The sequence below is a fragment of the Elgaria multicarinata genome, chromosome 3 (assembly GCF_023053635.1).
Source record: "Elgaria multicarinata webbii isolate HBS135686 ecotype San Diego chromosome 3, rElgMul1.1.pri, whole genome shotgun sequence".
NCBI classification, from domain to species: domain Eukaryota; kingdom Metazoa; phylum Chordata; class Lepidosauria; order Squamata; family Anguidae; genus Elgaria; species Elgaria multicarinata.
This window is the reverse complement of record NC_086173.1, coordinates 106,946,661-106,966,640: the sequence shown is the minus strand read 5'-3', so window position 1 is coordinate 106,966,640 and position 19,980 is coordinate 106,946,661. Positions and strand designations below refer to the sequence as shown.

General features: G+C 40.7%; 2 protein-coding genes across 2 annotated transcripts in view; both read right to left on the bottom strand.

The window, feature by feature from the left end:
* Positions 1 to 19,980, bottom strand: part of NOL8 (nucleolar protein 8) — a 501,501-nt gene that overhangs the window by 355,338 nt on the left and 126,183 nt on the right. The window lies entirely within an intron of this gene.
* Positions 1 to 19,980, bottom strand: part of IARS1 (isoleucyl-tRNA synthetase 1) — a 101,251-nt gene that overhangs the window by 59,724 nt on the left and 21,547 nt on the right. Inside the window, exons 10-14 of the mRNA XM_063121209.1 lie at positions 19,295 to 19,355; positions 18,432 to 18,527; positions 17,179 to 17,301; positions 15,994 to 16,085; positions 7,250 to 7,348 (exon numbers count right to left, since the gene is read on the bottom strand). Of these exons, the coding sequence (XP_062977279.1) occupies positions 7,250 to 7,348; positions 15,994 to 16,085; positions 17,179 to 17,301; positions 18,432 to 18,527; positions 19,295 to 19,355 (471 nt within the window). The remainder of the gene's footprint in view (positions 1 to 7,249; positions 7,349 to 15,993; positions 16,086 to 17,178; positions 17,302 to 18,431; positions 18,528 to 19,294; positions 19,356 to 19,980) is intronic.

The following is a 19,980-nucleotide window of genomic DNA, read 5'->3' as shown; positions in this document are numbered from 1 at the left end:
CACCATTGTTTAAACCAGAGTTCATACTAAACTATATTTTGACAAAGCAGGAAGTGTTCTATTAAGCAGGTCATACAAAGGAAAGAGGGAGTATGCACACATATGGCTCATTATCAGTCCTCACTGCTCCTATCCTCTACTTTGTCTGGATTTAAGATACTAAATTCTCACTGGGGGGGAAACTAAAATGAAGGAAGAAGTTTCATAGCATTAGTAGCACCTCCATTTGTTTATTTATTCTTTGAAGAATCAGCAAGATCATTTGTCAAAATTATGATACATTGTTGCAAGGTCTTAAAATATGCCAGTTCAAAAGTACATTAGTATTAAGTTCTCTCATTAAAAACTAATTAGAAATTCAATTAGGTTATCAAATTTGTCAAACCATGTTTAATCTAGTTCATCAGAAGCAATGCCCAGGAGGAGGAGAGAGTATTCCTAAGAGGCATCTAGTCCAAGCAGTCAGCAATGATTCTAAAGGCAATGTGTGCATCATACCAAATTCTAAAGGTTGCTACAACCTAAAAGGCATTTTCTCCTCAAGTATCGCTATATTTAGTACACTGCAGATTTCTCCAGATCCTTGACCAAAAAATTAAGCAGTACCCCTAGACCTTAATATGGTGCTAATGTAGACAAATATGTAGATATTTTGAGTGTCTCCAACAAGTATTCATGACACTCAGCCATTGATACACTCTACACACACACACACACACACATAGGTAAAAAACCTTTTGAAGTTACCTTTTTTTAGGCAATCAAATTCTGGCAATTAAATCATTTTTCAAAGATGAACAAGACAACTGATGATACTGAGTTCAGATATTTGACATTTTGAACAAAATTAGGATATTCTATACACCTAAGGCTCAAAAAGAGTTTCATTAATTTGTTTGAAATCTGACAACATCCCACCAATTAGATGGGATTTGTCACTAATAACAGCAACAAAATTCCAAAATGATGTCAAACCCACAACACCTGACACTTTCTGGAAAAATGGTTTCATTTTCTGACATGTCTGGACTTAGTGAAACCCTTCTATTAAAGGCTGCTACAGTTCAACTCCACAGTTCTGCAAGATACAATGATCCAAATGGAACAAAGTACCCAACCCCGCATTATGTAGTTACAACATATCTTTGCTACCATATATTGATTTTAAGTAAGAAATTGGCATCACTGTAAATCCACCTTTAGTTATTTTATTGCTTAGCATTATTTTGTTTTCACAGTAGTATTGGGTGGGGGGACAGAATACAATTTTTAGAAGTTTAAAAAACAGAGGTCAGTATCCAAATGGGCTGTTCCACAAGTGGGGCCACTATAGATTTCGTTACAGAAGCAGGAGCCACTGCTTCTGCAACAGGGATTTAGCACTTCCTCTAGGAAACCCCAAAACAAGCGGACATGCTCACTTCTGGATCAGGATGGGTTGGCAGAGCTCCTTTACATGAGCTTTGCTGCCCTGCCCCAGTCCAGAAACAAGTGCTTCCACTCCTTTCCAGTTCCTTGATGAAGCACTAAATGTCCATTGCGCAAGTGGTGACCCCCCACTTCTGGAACAGAATCAGCAGTAGCCCCTACTTGCACAATGGCCCACTTGGATACTGCCCTGATTTTCAACAATAGGATATCTGTATACTTAGGGTGACCATATGACCGGATTTGCCCGGATTTGTCCGGGTTTTTGATGACAAATCCGGGAGGGGGAGGGGAAATCCGGATTTTTTTTTCAAAAGAGCAGCTCTAATGGGGAATTAACAAAAATGCTTATAACTCCGTCATTTTTTAGGATAAAGACATGAAACTTGGCACAATGGTAGCTCTTAGGAAGGGCTTTAGTCATACCAAATTTGAAACAGATTCGTTCATCCATTAATTTTTTAGATTTTTTTTTTAAATTGAGGTTTTAAAATTATTATTTTTAAAATCGTCATTTTTAAAGATAAAGAGATGAAACTTCGCACCATGATAGGATTTAGGTAGAGCTTCAGCCACACCAAATTTGAAACAGATCTGTTCATCCATTGATTTTTTAGGATTTTTTTTTTAAATTGAGGTTTTTAAATTATTCTTTTTAAACCATCATTTTTAAAGATAAAGAGCTGAAAGTTGGCACCATGATAACTTTTAGGTAGAGCTTTAGCCATACCAAATTTGAAACAGATCTGTTCATCCATTGATTTTTAGGAAATTTTTAAAATTTGAGGACTTTAAAAAAAAATTAAAAAAAAATATTATTTGTAAAGATAAAGAGATGAAACTTGGCACCATGATTGCTCTTAACAAGGACTTTAGCTATGCCAGGTTTGAAACAGATCTGTCTATCCATTGAGTTTTGGGATTTTTTAAAAAAAGTTTGAGGTTTTAAAATTATTTTTTAAAAATTACATTTTTAAAAGATAAAGGGCTGAAAGTTGGCACCATGATATCTCTTAAGGAGAGACTTAGCCATGCCGGGCTTGAATCAGATCTGTTCATCCATTGTTTTTTAAGGATTTTTTTAAAAGTTCAAAGTTTTAAAATTATTGTGTTTTAAAACTGCTGGAGCCATATTCTTCAAACTCAGGTTGTCAAACCTCCTCTTTGGGGTTTTGCATATTGAGCAGTTTCATCCCTTGGCATTAAGGGGATCTCCAGTCTTTAGGTAAACTGCCACAACACCCACCCTAATGTTAGAGTAGAGAAACTTGTGACAATTATACACAAGCTTTTAAACAAAAATTGAAATTAAAAAAAGCCAGCCATCCGGCCAGCCAGTAGCAAACCCTGTTAACAACAACAGCAGCTTGCAATGAGTTAAGACACAGTCAGAAAAGATATTTGAGGGAAGGGGAGACTGTATCACACAAAGCATAGCAAAAGCTTCAAAGTACAACAAAACCTACAAAAGAGGAGTGAGTGAAGTTAATTTCAGATACATTGAATCTCTCACTTGTTCTTTATTTCAGTGATTTTAACATTAAGATGCTATGTAGAACAGATTTGTCCTAAATGTGTGCTGTAAAATCAGACATGTGACCAAGGCTATGTTCGGGTAGGCACGCCCCCCTTGGTGCTGGACACACCCCCTTGGGGGCCGACCATGTTGCCCTCCTTTTTGGTTTCCAAAATATGGTCACCCTAGTATACTGTAACATCCCCAGATGATTTTGACACTGGCAAAGTAAACAGTTGGGGGGGGTGCAAGGCAAAAAATGTATTACCACTAATATTCCCCAGTCATTACGAACATTACATGATGGTTATGTGTCTACATCTGGGCTGGGCAGAAAGTAAATCTCCATATGTTTTGTACTTCAACTCCCAGAAGTCCCTGCCAGCATGCCCAATGGTCGTGAATGTTATAAATTGAAGTCCACAACATCTGGATATCTACTTTCTACCCACTCCTGGTCTACATTACAACTTAGATTGCATAATGTTAGGCACATATGTGCATTTCAGATACTTTGTTGAATTTCCTAACTTACCAATATGCACCATATTAAAAGGTGGGGGGAACCCTCCAAAAACATGACAAAATGCCCAATTATGAATTTAAAGAGAAAGCGAAAGAGGTTCTTACTGTTATTCCAATAGAAGTATTGAGGAGCAACACATGCTGGAGGGAAAAAATCAGGTATCTTTGACACAGTGAACAACCTTCTTCCCTTCAGTTATCATATTTAAATTTTTCATGTTATGTTCTATACTTGGAGAAGAGTATACGTTTATGGTATACTCTCAGCATTAATCTGGTTTGCATGTAACAGCAATCTTGAGTTAATGAACCTACACATTGTTGAAATCTAACTGGAGCAAGCAAGCACACTCATTGTATCTGCTTTCAATTAACAACCTTCAATCACCCAACTTGTAGGTTCTTAGCATGTCTAACTCAGACACCTTCCCCCCGAACCCAATTTTAGAGCCTTCGGTAGTTCGCTGTGATGCCTTTAACGATCATTTCACAGATAAAATCTCTCTGATAAGAACCAACTTAGACTCCGTTATTACAGCAGAAGCTGACAGTGGAGTGTCCAGGAACTCTGTGAGTAGGATTACACTGGATCAGTTTCAGTTGGTGAGTACCAAGGACATGGACAAGCTGCTTGGATGAGTGAGGACAACTTGCCCACTCAATCCCTGTCCTTCTTGGCTGGTCGCCCAGGGAGGAGATGCAGTTAGACACCTACAACAGATTATTAATGCATCTCTCAGGGAGGGGAGTTTTCCATCATGTTTAACTAAAAGCCATAAAGACTTCTGGCAGGCTTACCCAGATGAATTTGAAGATGTCCAATTGTTATTTTAATATTTTATCAGTTTTATGCATTTTATGTTAGTTTTTTATTTAATGTTGTTCCCCACCTCGATCCAGAGGGAGAGGTGGGTAAGAAATAAATAAATGGATGATGATGATGATGATGATGATGATGATGATGATGATGATGATGATGTCTGAACCCAGACACTCTGGGTTGCCTAGGAGTTAAACAACCCAGTGTTAACCCCCAAACAACCCCAAACTCTGGGCTGTTTAACCCCTAAACAACCCAGAGGTGGTGATGTACAGCACTGCTCATGGGGGAAACAGTAGGATGTGGTCCCAATGAATGTATATTAGCCTTCCCAGATGCCATATTTCATTTTTTGAAGCCAAGATTCTAACTGACAGATTTGAAAATGTGATGGCAAAACTTTATACTAAACAAGAAATTAAAAACCACTACAAATGCTTTTACAATCCTTCAAATTTTGGAGTCTATACCATGACAAGGACAGATGCATTTTTTCACATTTGAGTGTAATACTTTCATAATAGAATAAGTGCAAAAATCTTCAATTATTACTTTGTCTATTTATCAAATTTAGGGCAGAATTGCAAGTTACCCTAGCAAATGTGTGCCCTCTCTCCCTCAATTCCCCCCTGCAAAGCCTGCCCTATGACATTTTTCCCTCAGTTGGGCTGGTTTTGAAGTCCAGATGAAAGGGGAGATTGAAAATGTCTGAAAGGACCATTTGTAGGGAACAATTAGCAGGCAGAAGGATTAAACACTCTGTGGCTATTGATTCCTTTGGAATTGTCATTACATTTGCCTTGCTAGTAAGACATTGGGTTGATACCCTATTTTCTTTATAATATGTAATTACATACAACAAAAGCCTCCATAGGCCTCTAGCTGACCTATTTCTGGTACAATTGTCAGCACCTGCCTTAAGTACTATTTAAAACTAGAATTAAAAAGAAAAAGCAGAATTCAAAAGACTGACAAAATAAATGAAAAGTTAAGCTATAAATGTTTATCTGCAAATACTATTCCGTAAGAAAAAAGTAAAAGCCAGTTAATTAAATGTTTGATTACCAACTTTTTCTGGAGAGACATCATTTACTCTAACAAAATAATCAAACTGTCATTTGCATGTTTTCAATTAATGTATTTTCAAGACAATAACGTAGATGGAGTAGATGACTAATAATGTAATCCTACAACTTTTTTTTCTTATAAGGCTTCCCTTACTATGGTGTCTTTCTAAAATATGAGCTGTTCATCTTCACAAGACAGTAAGTCACATTGGAAGCAATTATGGAAACTTACACAATGTTCAGCTTATATTTAGTTTAATATGTGCACCAATTCTATCACTACAAAGAACTATCCACGCTAACAGTATTGCAGAAAAGCTTGTGGATTTTTTCTCACTTTCTCAGTTCCACAAAACACTAACAGAAGCAATTTGCCCCTGAAATACTGCCACATTTATCAACGTCCCAAAGCTTAAAGCAAAAGAGCTTTGACGCTCTGAGATGTTTAGCACTTTATGTAAGTGGGGGACAGCAAGGATATCTGTAAAGAGGCTCTATTGTATACATTTCTTTCTGTCACCACTGATAAATGGTACATGCTTGGGTTTCCATTGCATCATGAATTGTTGAACAGGTGGAAAAGATTATTCCAACACACAAGGGTTACCAAAGATTGTAGTACTGAACTTCTCCAAGTCAAGTCGTCAGGTGCATGGACTTCAGATATAAGACAAAGACCACGCTTATCCCGTAGTATGCACACACACACTTGGCTGACAGGCAAACAGAAAGGAGAGCGGGCCCACACCAAGCAATAAGGTGCAAGTGCAAAACTCCTCGGAGAAACAGGTCTCCAACTTGCAATACAAAAGTTGGAATTCTGACTTACCATCCAATCAAGACTAAAATTAGAAAGGAACACACGACTACTGGCAAATGTCTACACCTCTTTAGGGATATCTAGAACACAGTGAACCCCTCAACAACTCTGGCCATATGAACTCCTCTACCACCATTAAAAAGATTTTCTAAGCCTGTTTAGCTGAACACGCTCAGAAGCCTCACTACAATCTGGAACCCTAAGTGCCAAATGCACAGAGAAACCATGTTCAGACTTTCACACTAAATGCACAAAAGTCTACAGAAGAGCCCGTGTGCCCAGGGATATGGGAGGCGGGGCTTCTGTGCATGCCCCTGTCCTCTATACATGCTTCAACCCAGCCAGTGTTCAGACAATCACACTTTGAGAGCTGATCCTCTACAACAAAACAGTGGAGAAATGGAGATTGTGTGAATATTAGAAATATTAACACCAGCAGTTCCCTGCTGTAAAACAAACAACAATGACAATATTCAACCCAAAATGGAAACAATGTGATGCAACAGCAATTTCTGGCATTGGCCCTGAAAGAAATTCAGAGGGAACTGTCTGTTCCATGTTTATTTCAGCAATTTTTCTTTTAGCTTTCCAGCACTAAACAATGAAGGAGGATTTTAAAAAGGAGATAAACAAGACTGGAGTATCAGAAAACTAGAACAATAGTAGTATGTAGAAACTTTGTTCAGTGTGTAGGTACAGTAGAAATCCATGAATTCTCCCACTGAAATGCCTACATTTAAAAAGGGTTGCTACTGTTTAAAGCCCAAATAATTTCCCCCTCTGATTTCCCCCTTACTCTTTTGAAATCTCTCTTGGTTTCTTAAGCCGAATAGCTCACCTTTCCCAACTTTAATGTAAGGCAACATCCCATATCAATCTGAGGCAAGCAGAGTCTGCTAATCTATTGAATAAACTGAGGACCATAATGTCTACTGGGATGAGAAATATCCTTTGGATTGTCAGAGTAAAGCTGTAACTCAATTATTTGTAGAGTTTATTAAAGCAGGGGTGGGGAAAATAGTTTAAAACTACTGACTTGTAACTATGAAATTAAGGAAAATAGAGTAGATTACCAATAGCACTGGGCATTATTTTCTAGCAGTTTCTCCACCATGTGCTCCACACGAACGAACCAGCTTGGCACAGCTTTGTATATTAGAGGAGTATCTGACCTAAAAGAAATTGTAGAGAAAGAATCAGGCATGTCCTTTAGCTATCCTGAAGCAATGCTTGAAGAACCAACTTTGCTACTGCATTCCTCTAAAAATCAATGTCCATTGATTTAAAATGGAGCTGACAGTACCCACTGCCTCCAGAGTCTAAATGAATTGGTAACTAATACAGAACTGCAGCATATCCGATAAGTTTTCACTCAATTCTATAAAGCAGTTACTATCTGCTATGCAAAAATACCCACATTTTCATTAATTTCATTAATATTCAATAATACATTCCAAAGCTTTCAAGATAAAAAAGATCAGCATCTAAGTTTCTTTTTCCATTTCAGGTTTAAACCTAGTGCTAAATCATATAAAATTTCATTTTCGTTCCCATTGTGCCAAAGCATGCCTATTATCCCGTCAAGTATCATCCATGTGTTTTATTTATTTATTGCATTTCTATACCGCCCAAAAGCTGAAGCTCTCTGGGCGTTTCACAAAAATCAAAACCATGAAGTACAATTCAAAGCATAAAACAAGCAACTGTATAAAAACTGTTTAAAACAGTATAAAAACAAGCAATAAAAACAAGCAATAAAAACAGTATAAAAACAAGCAATATAAAAGTACTATATAAAAACACAGCCAAGGATAAAACCCAGCAGCAATGAAGAGATTTATATAGATTTAAAATGGCAAAGTGTAAAGACTAAGATCATAAACTTAAAATATTGGGAAAATATATCATAGGTGCCAGGCGAACCTCTCTAGGGAGCTCATTCCACAGCTGTGGTGCCACAGCAGAGAAGACCCTCCTCCTGGTAGCCACATTCCTTACTTCCTTTGGCAGGGGCTCACGGAGAAGGACCCCTGAAGATGATCTTAGGTCCAGGCAGGTACATATGGGAGGAGGTGTTCCTTCAGATAAGCTAGCCCCAAGTCATTTAGGGCTTTAAATGTTAATACCAGCACTTTGAATCGGGCCTGGACCTGGACTGGCGTGATGTGGTCTCATTGGCCAGTCCCTGTTAACAGTCTGGGTGCCCTGTTTCCGAACGATTTTCAAAGACTGTCCCGCATATAATGCATTGCAGTAATCCAGACGAGAGGTTTATCTTATACCTTGCAGACAGTTCTATTTAGCTATAGTTTACCTCATCTAATCCTTACTATATAAAAAAAAACAAAAAACCCCAGTGCTCCCCACATGCCTCCATCTCTCTCTTCTAATGTGCCCTGCTCCAGTTTCATTCACATCACCATATCATGGGACAGAGTCCACATTAGAGCATGAAAAGGAATGACACAAAAAGAAGAAAAGCTCAGAAGCTGCCTCTTGGCATGTTCCTATGAAAGCACTGATATTCCCACACTTTTTGTTGACTGACTGGTGTCACTCACACAATTTGGGACAGAAGCAAAGAAATTTGCAGAAGATGGAATGAGACATGTAGTGAAGGAAGATGAACAAGGCCTCACTTTGGGCTCAACAGCAAACCAGGGTTTGGCCCTATACACAATGAGCCTGGAATGAACCATCTGCTTGCATGATCCGTCCTGCCTTCATACACTTCTGATTCAATTAGTTACTAATTAGCAACTTCCTCATTAGTACAAACTATAATTTTCCATTCCATCTGAATAAGCGAATGAAGGTATGAACTTACTGTCCAAGCCAGGGTTACACCACCACAGTTAGAAGCTGGAATGCAATCCTGGCTGTTGGCAAGAGCCCAGCTCTGGTATTACTGTTGCTGCACATCCTCATTCACGTATAGGGGGTGGGGGGTAGGGAGATTATATCAGAATATGTGAAGATTCCCATTTAATCCTTTTGTGGGAAGCCTTTTTATTCAAACAGCACTTAACTATAAAAAACACCTTACTAAATCATGCACCAAACAAGGAGTCATAGAAGCTACCTTCTATGAGCATAATTTGTGCTTCTAAAAACGTCTAATTGAATGTTCACTTTGTCTCATAGCAAACACTAAATTCAAAGATTTGGTAATACATGCAGAAACTGAGCATTTGCCATCAACCTCTCAGTTAATGAGAGTTAACAAGAGTTAATCTCTCTCAGCTTTGCCCACCAGGGTTCTCTGTCCAGCAGCAACCAAGGCCTGGAGGGCGGGGAGGTGGAGTGGCAGTGGTCTATCGGGATTCCATCCCCCTGACCAGGTGCCCTGTCCCACAGTCTGCAGGGTTTGAATGTGTGTATCTGAAGGTGGGTGCCCGGGATAGAATAGGGATTCTGTTGGTGTACCGTCCACCCCGCTGTTCAACAGTCTCCCTTCCTGAGCTAGCCGGGATAGTCTCGGATTTGGTGTTGGAGTCTCCACGGCTTGTTGTTCTGGGGGATTTCAATATCCATGCTGAGGCTGCCCTGTCGGGAGCGGCTCAGGACTTCATGTCCGCCATAACAACTATGGGTCTGTCCCAAGTAGTATCTGGCCCCACCCATGTTGCTGGGCACACTTTGGACCTTGTTTTCTGTGCTGGATGGGGTGACAGGGATCTGAGAGTGGAGGAACTTTATATAGTTCCGTTGTCATGGACAGATCACTACCTGGTGGGGTTTAGACTTGCTGGCACTCAGAACCTCTGCAGGGGTGGAGGACCGATTTAGATGGTCCGCCCCAGGAGGCTGATGGATCCGAATGGTTTCCTGATGGCTCTTGGGGATTTTCCTGTTGCCTCGGCAGGTGATTCTGTCGATGCCCTGGCTGATCTCTGGAATACAGAAATGGCCAGGGCAGTGGACACGATTGCTCCTGAGCGCCCTCTCTCACGTTGTGGAGCCACACCAGCCCCCAGTGAGCTGGCAGCAATGAAACGAGTGAGACGGAGGCTAGAGCGACGTTGGCGGAAAACTCGGAGTGAATCTAATCGAACACAGGCTAGAGCCTATTTGAAGGCCTACTCTGTGGCAATTCGGGCAGCTAAAAAACTTTTTTTCTCTACCACTATTGTATCTGCAAAGAGCCGTCCAGCAGAGCTGTTTCAGGTGGTCAGGGGCCTTCTACACTCTGGCCCCCCAAAAGTGATTTCAGACCTTTCAACAGCCTGTTGTGACCAATTTGCCCAGCACTTTGCAGACAAAATCGCTCGGATCCGCTCTGACTTGGATGCTATTGTTGATGCAGATCCAGTGGATGTAACTTTGGCACCTGCTTGTCCAGTATTATTGGATACCTTTCAATTTGCACAGTCCGATGATGTGGACAGGGTCCTTGGATTGGTGAGAGCCACCACGTGTATACTAGATCCTTGCCCTTCCTGGCTTATAAAAGCTGCCAGAGGGGGACTGGCTGAGTGGGTAAGTGGAGTGGTCAATGCCTCCCTTCGCCAAGGAAGGGTCCCAGCCTGTTTGAAGGAGGCAGTGGTAAGACCCACACTGAAAAAGCCCTCCTTGGCCCCCACTGTATTGGATAACTACTGGCCAGTCTCCAACATCCCATTTTTGGGCAAGGTATTGGAGCGTGTGGTGGCCTCCCAACTCCAGGGATTCCTGGATGAGACGGATTATCTAGATCCATTTCAATCTGGCTTCAGGCCTGGTTATGGGACAGAAAAAGCTTTGGTCGCCTTGGTGGATGATCTTCGCCGGGAACTGGACAGAGGGAGTGTGTCCCTGCTGGTTCTGCTGGACCTCTCAGTGGCGTTCGATACCATCGACCATGGTATCCTTCTGGGCCGCCTTGCTGGGATGGGTCTTGGAGGCACTGTTTTACAGTGGCTCCATTCCTTCCTGGATGGACAGACCCAGAAGGTGGTACTGGGGGACTCCTGTTTGACTCCTTGGCCATTGGCCTGTGGAGTCCCTCAGGGCTCTGTTTTGTCCCCCATGCTATTTAACACATACATGAAACCGTTGGGAGAGGTTATCCGGAGTTGTGGGGTGCGGTGCCACCAGTACGCTGATGACACCCAACTCTACTACTCCTCTTCACCCAATTCCAAGGAAGCGGTTTCTGTGCTAAACCGGTGTTTGTTGGCAGTAATGGATTGGATGAGGGCGAACAAATTGAAGCTTAATCCAGATAAGACAGAGGTGCTCCTGGTCAGTCGAAAGGCAGATCAGGGAATAGGGATTCAGCTTGTGTTGGATGGGGTTACACTCCCCCTGAAGACGCAGATCCGCAGCTTGGGTGTACTTCTGGATTCAGCCCTGAGCCTGGATGCCTAGGTTTCAGCAGTGGCCAGGAGTTCATTTGCACAGTTAAAGCTAGTGCGCCAGCTGCGCCCATTCCTAGAGATGTCGGACCTGGCCACGGTGACACATGCCTTAGTTACATCCCGATTGGATTACTGTAACGTGCTCTACGTGGGGCTGCCTTTGAAGAGTGTTCGGAAACTCCAGCTGGTTCAAAGAGCTGCAGCCAGATTGTTGACCAGGGCTGGTTACAGGGAGCATACGACTCCCCTGTTAAAACAGCTCCACTGACTTCCAGTCTGTTTCCGGGCACAATTCAAAGTGCTGGTTATGACCTATAAAGCTCTATATGGTTCGGGTCCAGGTTATTTGAAAGAACGTATTCTCCCTTATGAGCCTGCCCGTGCTTTGAGATCTTCTGGAGAGGCCCTTCTTTCAGTCCCACCTTCTTCACAGGCACGCTTGATGGGAACATGGGAGAGGGCCTTCTCGGTGGCTGCTCCGGTGCTCTGGAACTCTCTTCCCGGGGAAGCTAGGCTGGCTCCCTCCTTGATGGGCTTTCGGAAGCAGGCTAAAACATTTTTGTTCAAGCAGGCCTTTGGAGAATAATCCAGCCCTCCATCTATGTTAATGTCTTATAATTTTGTTGTGTATTTTTTAATTGTTTATGGTTTTGTTTCCCTCCCCCCCCCCATGTATATTTTAAACTTTGTAAGGCCGCCTTGAGGCCCAGCATTGGGCAAAAGGCGGGATACAAATAAATATAATAATAATAATAATAATAATAATAATAATAATAATAACCTCCAATATTAAAGGCAGCTCGAGGGCTGTGTCTGCTCAAGAACTCTTCAGTGCAATATATAAAGATGTAGTGTAAATTTACTAAGCTTTGCGTAGTAAAGCTGCTGAATAGCTATGATACACATTTTCTAGTGGGAAGTAAGAATAAAAACACATTTTATAGAATGTAGCGAATAGAATGAAGTTTTTTTTTAAAAAAAGAAGCTTGCCTTTGAAATACTACATAACATCTACAACAAGAGCAAATTATCTGCATGCTCTTTCATCCCAACATATAATTATGTGTAATCTAAAACTAATGATTTTCAAAGAGGCTAACAATGTGACCAAATCAGAAACCTAAACAGAACAAGGTACCAAAGCCATGCGTTAAGAAGTTCAGTTTCATGATTTAACCCATGCTTGGTACAAGAACAACAGTAGCATTTGCAGAGATGAGGGAGCATGCGTCCCAGAAGCTGCCTTCTAATGTACAAACCATAATTTGGGGGGAGCCAGAAATACTTGCGCATCAGGCCTCAGCATACTAGCCATCAGCTTCTCCAAAAACATTTTGATATTCAGAAGATGTAGAGTTCATTGTACTGAAAACAGAGTTAACTCCAAACAACAGATGTAAGTGAATTACTGAACTGGTTTGTACATCATGCTGCAATTCCTAGGGTCAAGTGAAGTGATGAGCATGCTGCCTCCCATACAGTAGACATTTCCACCAACAACCCAGCAATGCTCCATAGTTTGTTGTTAGATTAACTCTGGGTTGTTTAACCCATAAACAACCCAGAATTTTGGAGTTTAGGGTCACAAAACAACCCAGGATTTTGGAATTCAGGGTCACGAAACAACCCAGGAATATTCCTAGGTTGTTAATCGAAAAAACAAACAAGCACACGGGAGGCAGCACATTCATTACTTGGTTTGTCCACGGCAATTCCTAGGTTAGGATTTTCAGTATGACATGCAAACTGAGTAACAATTTTGTCAAGGAAGTTTGGGGCAAGAGATCAATTATTTTACTTTGTACAAATCTAACATTTTAAAGCTTTAAGTAGTGCAGGTGTTCATAAGCCAGTCTTCAGCTTGGAAGAATGTCTCCCAGACCTAGCCAATTATAGAAGTTTTGGGGAAAGAGGATTTAAAATAATTGATGGGTTCTTTTTAAAGGTCTTAGAGATAGGGAAAGATTATACTTAAGCACAAATTCAAACTTATTTAAGAACTCTACAGGAAGAGTTTTCATAGCTTTTTCAAAATGTCAAAAGGTAAAATCAATTGATACATAAGATCTAATTGGTTTGAGCTATATAATATAGCTTGCATTTATCTATTAATTGCTCCACTGTTCTGCACAAGAAATTTTATTTTTCTGAACCCTATGCTAACATTAGAAATACTAACAGTTCTAGCAATTATGATAATGATAATAATAAAATATCAATCATGAACAGCAAACCAATTTTGCTATATGTCGACTTGGAATCAAACATATAGACGAGAAGAGAAAAGCCATCACTTTACATCTGTGAAGCGCAGGAACCAAAGGAAGCTGACTTATACCTGGTGAGACAATTGTAAACTGCCCAGAGAGCTTCAGCTATGGGGCGGTATATAAATTTAATAAATAAATACATAAATTTATCCATCTTGCCCAGCATCATCTGCCCTGGCTGGCAGTGGATCTCGAGGGTCTCAGGCAGAGAACTTCCCTATCACCTCCTCCCTGATGGTTTTAACTGGGGATGCTGGCAGTTGAACCTAGGGCCATCTATAGGGTCTTCCACTGAGCTACCGTCCCTTCCTCAAAGTGATGTTATGGCAATCCTTAATCCAAAACGGCTTGTTCAATATGCACAACACTTAATTAACTACTGCACTGACAAAAATAAGACTAATTATTGCTACATACTGAAAATTGCTAGGGAAAAATAGTAGCTGGTCAATTTGGGCTATACTTAATAGAGAGTTCGAGAAGGGACAACTGTCCCCCTCCTGGCCAGTGAGTGGGACCCCCAGAAAATGGCTGGCCTGTGAGGCAGGAACAGAAGCACCGCCAGGCTTAAGTAACCACCTGGGCAACAAACCTTTCCATCACCAGCCCGGCTACTCTGGCCACCCTTATTTGCTTTGGTTTTTTAAAATCTTCTCTGGAGTATCAGGGCTGCTCTTCACTCACTCCTTGCTGCTGTCCTGTGCTTTTACTTAACCTCTGAGCAGCGATAGCCGTGGCAATGCTCTTCTCTTTCCTTCCCTCCCATGGTCCAGATTATTTTAATATTTTGGGCAGCAGCAATCGTAGCCGTCTTCTTCTTTCCCTTTTTAGCTGACAAAGAGGCAAAGCTGTGGCCTGCCAGCAAGGACTGCTAAATTAAGTGCTGCATAACCAGCTCCAGCTGCAGCCACATCCGTTTTAATTTAAATGATTTTCCCCCAGAGCGAGAGATACAGGGAGTTCAGCCAATCAGATGCAAACTTGGGGGACACTAGGCCAATGGAAGCATTGGAACAGCGGCCCGCCCCTTGCTGCCCTAGTGCCCTCAATGGCCACATAATCTCAAAGGCTGCACCTTATTGGCCAAGGTCACTGTCATTCTTGGTCTGGGGGAAATGGTGTGCTGCTGCAGCCTCAGCAGCCAACAAAGCATCTTGCTTCCTTGCCCACTGTGGCTTGCACACTTATTATTATTATTATTATTATTATTATTATTATTATTATTATTTATATAGCACCATCAATGTACATGGTGCTGTACAGATTACACAGTAAATAGCAAGACCCTGCCGCATAGGCTTACAATCTAATAAAGTTGTAGTAAACAATAAGGAGGGAAAGAGAATGCAAACAGGCACAGGGAAGTGTAAACAGGCACCGGGTGGGGTGAAGCTGCCAGTATAGGGTCAGAACAAACTCAATATTTAAAAGCTATAGGGAAAAGAAAAGTTTTTAGCTGAGTTTTAAAAGCTGTGATTGAGTTGGTAGTTCTCAAGTGTTCTGGAAGAGCTTTTCAGGCGTAAGGGGCAGCAGAAGAAAAAGAACGAAGCCGAGTAAGGGAAGTAGAGGCCCTTGGGCAGGCGAGAAGCATGGCATCAGAGGAGCGGAGAGCACGAGCGGGGCAATAGTGTGAGATGAGAGAGGAGAGATAGGAAGGAGCTAGACAGTGAAAAGCTTTGTAGGTCAACAGGAGAAGTTTATATTGGATTCTGGAGTGAATTGGAAGCCAATGAAGAGATTTCAGAAGTGGAGTGACATGGTCAGGGCGGCGGGCCAAGAAGATGATCTTGGCGGCAGAGTGGTGGACAGAGACCAGCCACCTCTCAGGTGTTATTTAAGGGCCCCCTGGGCTGCCCCGAAGCTATAGTGCCCCCAATGATAGCACTATAGTTTGATGCTAATAGCGCCACAATGATGAAGATTGCAATGGAACGGGGGCATAAGGGAAAAATTCACAGCAGATGCCTACTATTCCTGAAACCCACTCTGCCCAATTTGGCACAGAGTTTTTTGTTTGCTGACAGCTGTGAGAAATGCTACACACCCAAGTTGGCAGAGGTGAATTTTACTTTCAGGCATGAATTGGGTTTTGAATGCAACTTGCTTTTAACTTTTTGGTTAAGAATTCAGCAGGTTATCTTTTTCAAGAATAAGTTACCAGTCGGGATGCTCTCTTTAAATGTGAATTGTATTAACTCCTGTCCATACCTCCAGCAAAAAGGATAGCTGTGCTTGAAAGAGCTGGTGTGGATCAGTCTTCCTTGCAGTTTTAGGGCCTTGATGATGTTCTTATCAGCATCCTAAGCAAAGCAAAACATATCTTTAAGACAGTGTTGTCAGCAAAATTTCTTTTGGTGAAAAAGAAAGCAACTTCCAAACTTATAACCAGCTATGGTGTAGCCAAACAATTCATGAAGTACCTTGGATTTACTGCAGAGATGTTTTAGCGAGTACTATTACTGAAAAATACTATAAAAATAAAACCCTGCAAAAAATATGCCAATTTACAGCTGTAACCCAGAGTCCTTGAAGAAACACAAACTGAAGTTTATCTTGCTGCAACCCACTCCCTCAAGTAATGTCAAAGATCATTTCTAAAGTTACTTTTGGCACAGGGATCTGTGAATTGTTCTCAGAAGGGAAGGACTCGGAGCTTAGCCATTTGGATTGAACACAGCTTAAACCCTTAGTAAATACTTTCCTATTCACAGAATGGGACTTTCTTACCTCTCCCTTTCTGCTGCCCACCCTTCACATCCTCAGAAAAGCTACACCCACGGGCTCTCACACACCGCCACAGCATGGAATATGGCACAGGGAGTTGCAGCAAGACGCAGAAAACCAATGAAAATTAGGGTATAGTGCCCATCCTTGCATGAGAAGGCATGCTTTCCTCTTGACCAATGCTTGGAGGAAACATATTTTTGCCACAGAATAAATGTAAATACGTATTGCCTTCCGGTTCATTATATGTGCTTTCCTTATGGCAATCAGAATAGTATCCACTCTCCAATGGAAGTAAAACTGCATAAAGATGCCATACATTTCCAGTTGAAATCCATGTTTTTTTCTTGTGAAGTTTTCACAATTTTCACAAGAAATACTCAGGGCAAAAAGAAATTGGGGGTGTGGGGGAGGGTGACAAAGCATCCACATTTCTTCAATTGTTGTTGTTTATTTGTTCAGTCGCTTCCGACTCTTCGTGACTTCATGGACCAGCCCACGCCAGAGCTTTCTGTCAGCTGTCGCCACCCCTAGCTCCCCCAAGGTCAAGTCTGTCACCTCCAGAATATCATCCATCCATCTTGCCCTCGGTCGGCCCCTCTTCCTTTTGCCTTCCACATACTGAATACTATTTTAAACAGTTTCTCTGGCTTCCTCAAGACAACCAACCTTCACATATTGTCCAGCAAAGTCTGCCACTTCTGCCGTGAAACAGCCTGAGGCATCAACAGGACAAACTGGTGCTGAATCTTTCTGAATAATATTGAAATTCATGCAGACTCTGTAGTCATCCTACGAGAGATAAACAAAATGAAATCATTTGAATGCTCATCTTCTGATTTCCAAGACAGCATTATGGAGTTCAAAATTCTACTAGATCCTCCAGTTCTCTGGTTCTGAAGATTCATCAGCAGGAAATTATTCCTTCATCCTATGAAATGTTTTAACTTGTTTCTTCAAAACAAGTAGAACAAAACTTCGCTTTTTATTATAAAAGAACTTTCAGACATCTTGTTACAAAGGACTAGTTTAAACACAACTATTCATCACTTCCTGACTGCAATATCAATTGTTGACTCACATTATTTTTTTTAAAAAAGGATTCCTATCCCTGCATATTATCACAAATGCTTTCCAACCAGTCCACATTCAAATGACTATCAAATACTGAATAATCAAGAGATTTACATGATGCATGAATGAATCCTAACAACATTCCAGATTTTGTCATCTTAATTTGCTGCTTCCCATATTCTGGATGGTTTGTGGTGAATGGTTAATGGAGCTGCGGCTGGGGGCTCCTTCTGTTTTAAGGACAGGACCATAGCTCAGTGGTAGGGAAAAGCTTAACATACAGAAGGATTGAGGTTCATAATCCAGCATCTTCAGCTAAGGCTGGAAAAGCCCCCTGTTTGAGACCCACTGCTAGTCACGTCAGACAATGGTCTGATTTGGTATACAGCAATGTCCTATGCACTGAAACATGGAACATCACTTCAAGTTCTCCCAAACGCTTTGCTGTTTTGGAAACAATCACAATCAACCAACATACATGCACACACATACACATACCACTCAAGTTCTCAGCTGGTCCAATGCACCCTAACACCGGGGGGGGGGGGGGGAGGAGCATATACGTAAGAGTAGACAGACTTAAGTACTTAACTTATCTTCTTTGGGGGGAAATTGTAGTGGGCAAAGGGATTCCAGTATGAACAGTGGTGCTACTTCAGTATTATAAGCATTAGAACTATGTGGAAACAGATAGGTTCAAGGACATATTCTTTGTCATAAAGGTATTTATGCAATGCGCTCCTGACAAATTGTTAGAACAAAAAGGATTCTAAATCTCAATTAAAAGAATTAAGATGAGATCAAAATATGTTCTCTACATAAATGAACATAAACAGCTTTAAACTTACAGCACCGAAGTACGGAGCTTGATGTACAACCCCTGTACCTTCTTCTTCCTTCACGTAGTTATCCGTCACTACAGTAAAAGCACCATTTTCTTTGCACTGGAATAAAGGGTATGTTTTTTCAAAACGTATAGAAACAGCAACATGAAAAATATTTAAACCCAGAACATCAATCAAGATTTTTAAGCATTAAAACAATAATACAAAAAATGTTCATTAAAGCCACTGCTATCAACATGAGTCAGATGAACTATGACATAGTCAGAGATTAGTATTTAAGGTAAGCTGGTGCTATAATGCTGAAGAAAATACTTCCCTCCAAAGAAGGATAGTTTGACAGTTCCATCTTATTTACACATTCCAGAACTGAGGGATAGTTCAGATCAAAAGTAGCCATTTTCTAACTTCAGTGGAATGTGGATCTCTGCACGCATACATGCCACTGCACATACAACTGATGTGCGAATGAGTACACATACATTTCTGTATGGGATATCTCCGGTTTTCCTGATATGCTGCCTCAAAAAAGGCATGGGAGGATTCTTGAGAAATGTGATTAGGACTGGGCTGACAAAGACACACTCCATTAGAACATAGTCATATCTTGGGAAAGGTCCTAAAACTATTACAGTGAGAGCCACTGTACACTCTATTTTCCATAAAGGGAAGCAACACACACAAATACAACTTCATTAGACCTTCATGGGTGAAAAAGATCTGTTTACTTTTCCTCCATACACCCCTCTTATTCCCAACTTGCAAATATGTTTGTATTTCTGATCTTTAGAGTGTGGCGACTGTTCTGGATAAAGACTAATCAAAATTATGGCGCTAGAACATCTCAAGGAAGTATAAACACTGCTTACCTTGATAAAATAGTTGAAAAGGGGTTTATATTTCTTCCCTTTAAGTGTAACACCAGGAAACCTGAAATACAATTTCTCAAGTTAACAGCAGTTAACAAGTTTGATGTGCTTCCAATATTTTAAAAAAAATCTGCTAGAACACACAAAGCAACAAACATAAAAGCCACAATTAAACAGACATAAAAATACACATAAAAATAAAACCACATAAACACTAATAGTAATGCAGCAAGTTAACGGTCTACAGAAACTCTTAAAAGTCTACGTATGCACTAAATCTATACTGTTTTTTATTTTAGATTCTTACAGTTTAAAAGAGATCATCATAGCTAAAATTTATCTGCTCGCACTTTTACAAATATTTCGATTACAGCCAAAGAGTTAAGTGCCTCTAGTAAATAACTAGAGTACTTTATATATAATACTAGCTTTGTAGAGGTAAATGAAGTGAAGTAACAAGCAAACAGATGTACAATGTACAAGTTATACTCTTTATTCTTTAAAGCAAACCCATTGAAGAACAAAACAGCAGAGCCATAGTAAAAATGTAACTTCTATCTTACACACATACTATTTCCTTGCTACGTCACTATAACTTTCCATAACTCACTGTTTGCTTGTTACCTCACTTTCTGTAAAACATGAAATCAGCTTTCCTTTGTAGATTTCAGAGAAAGCTGCAGCAA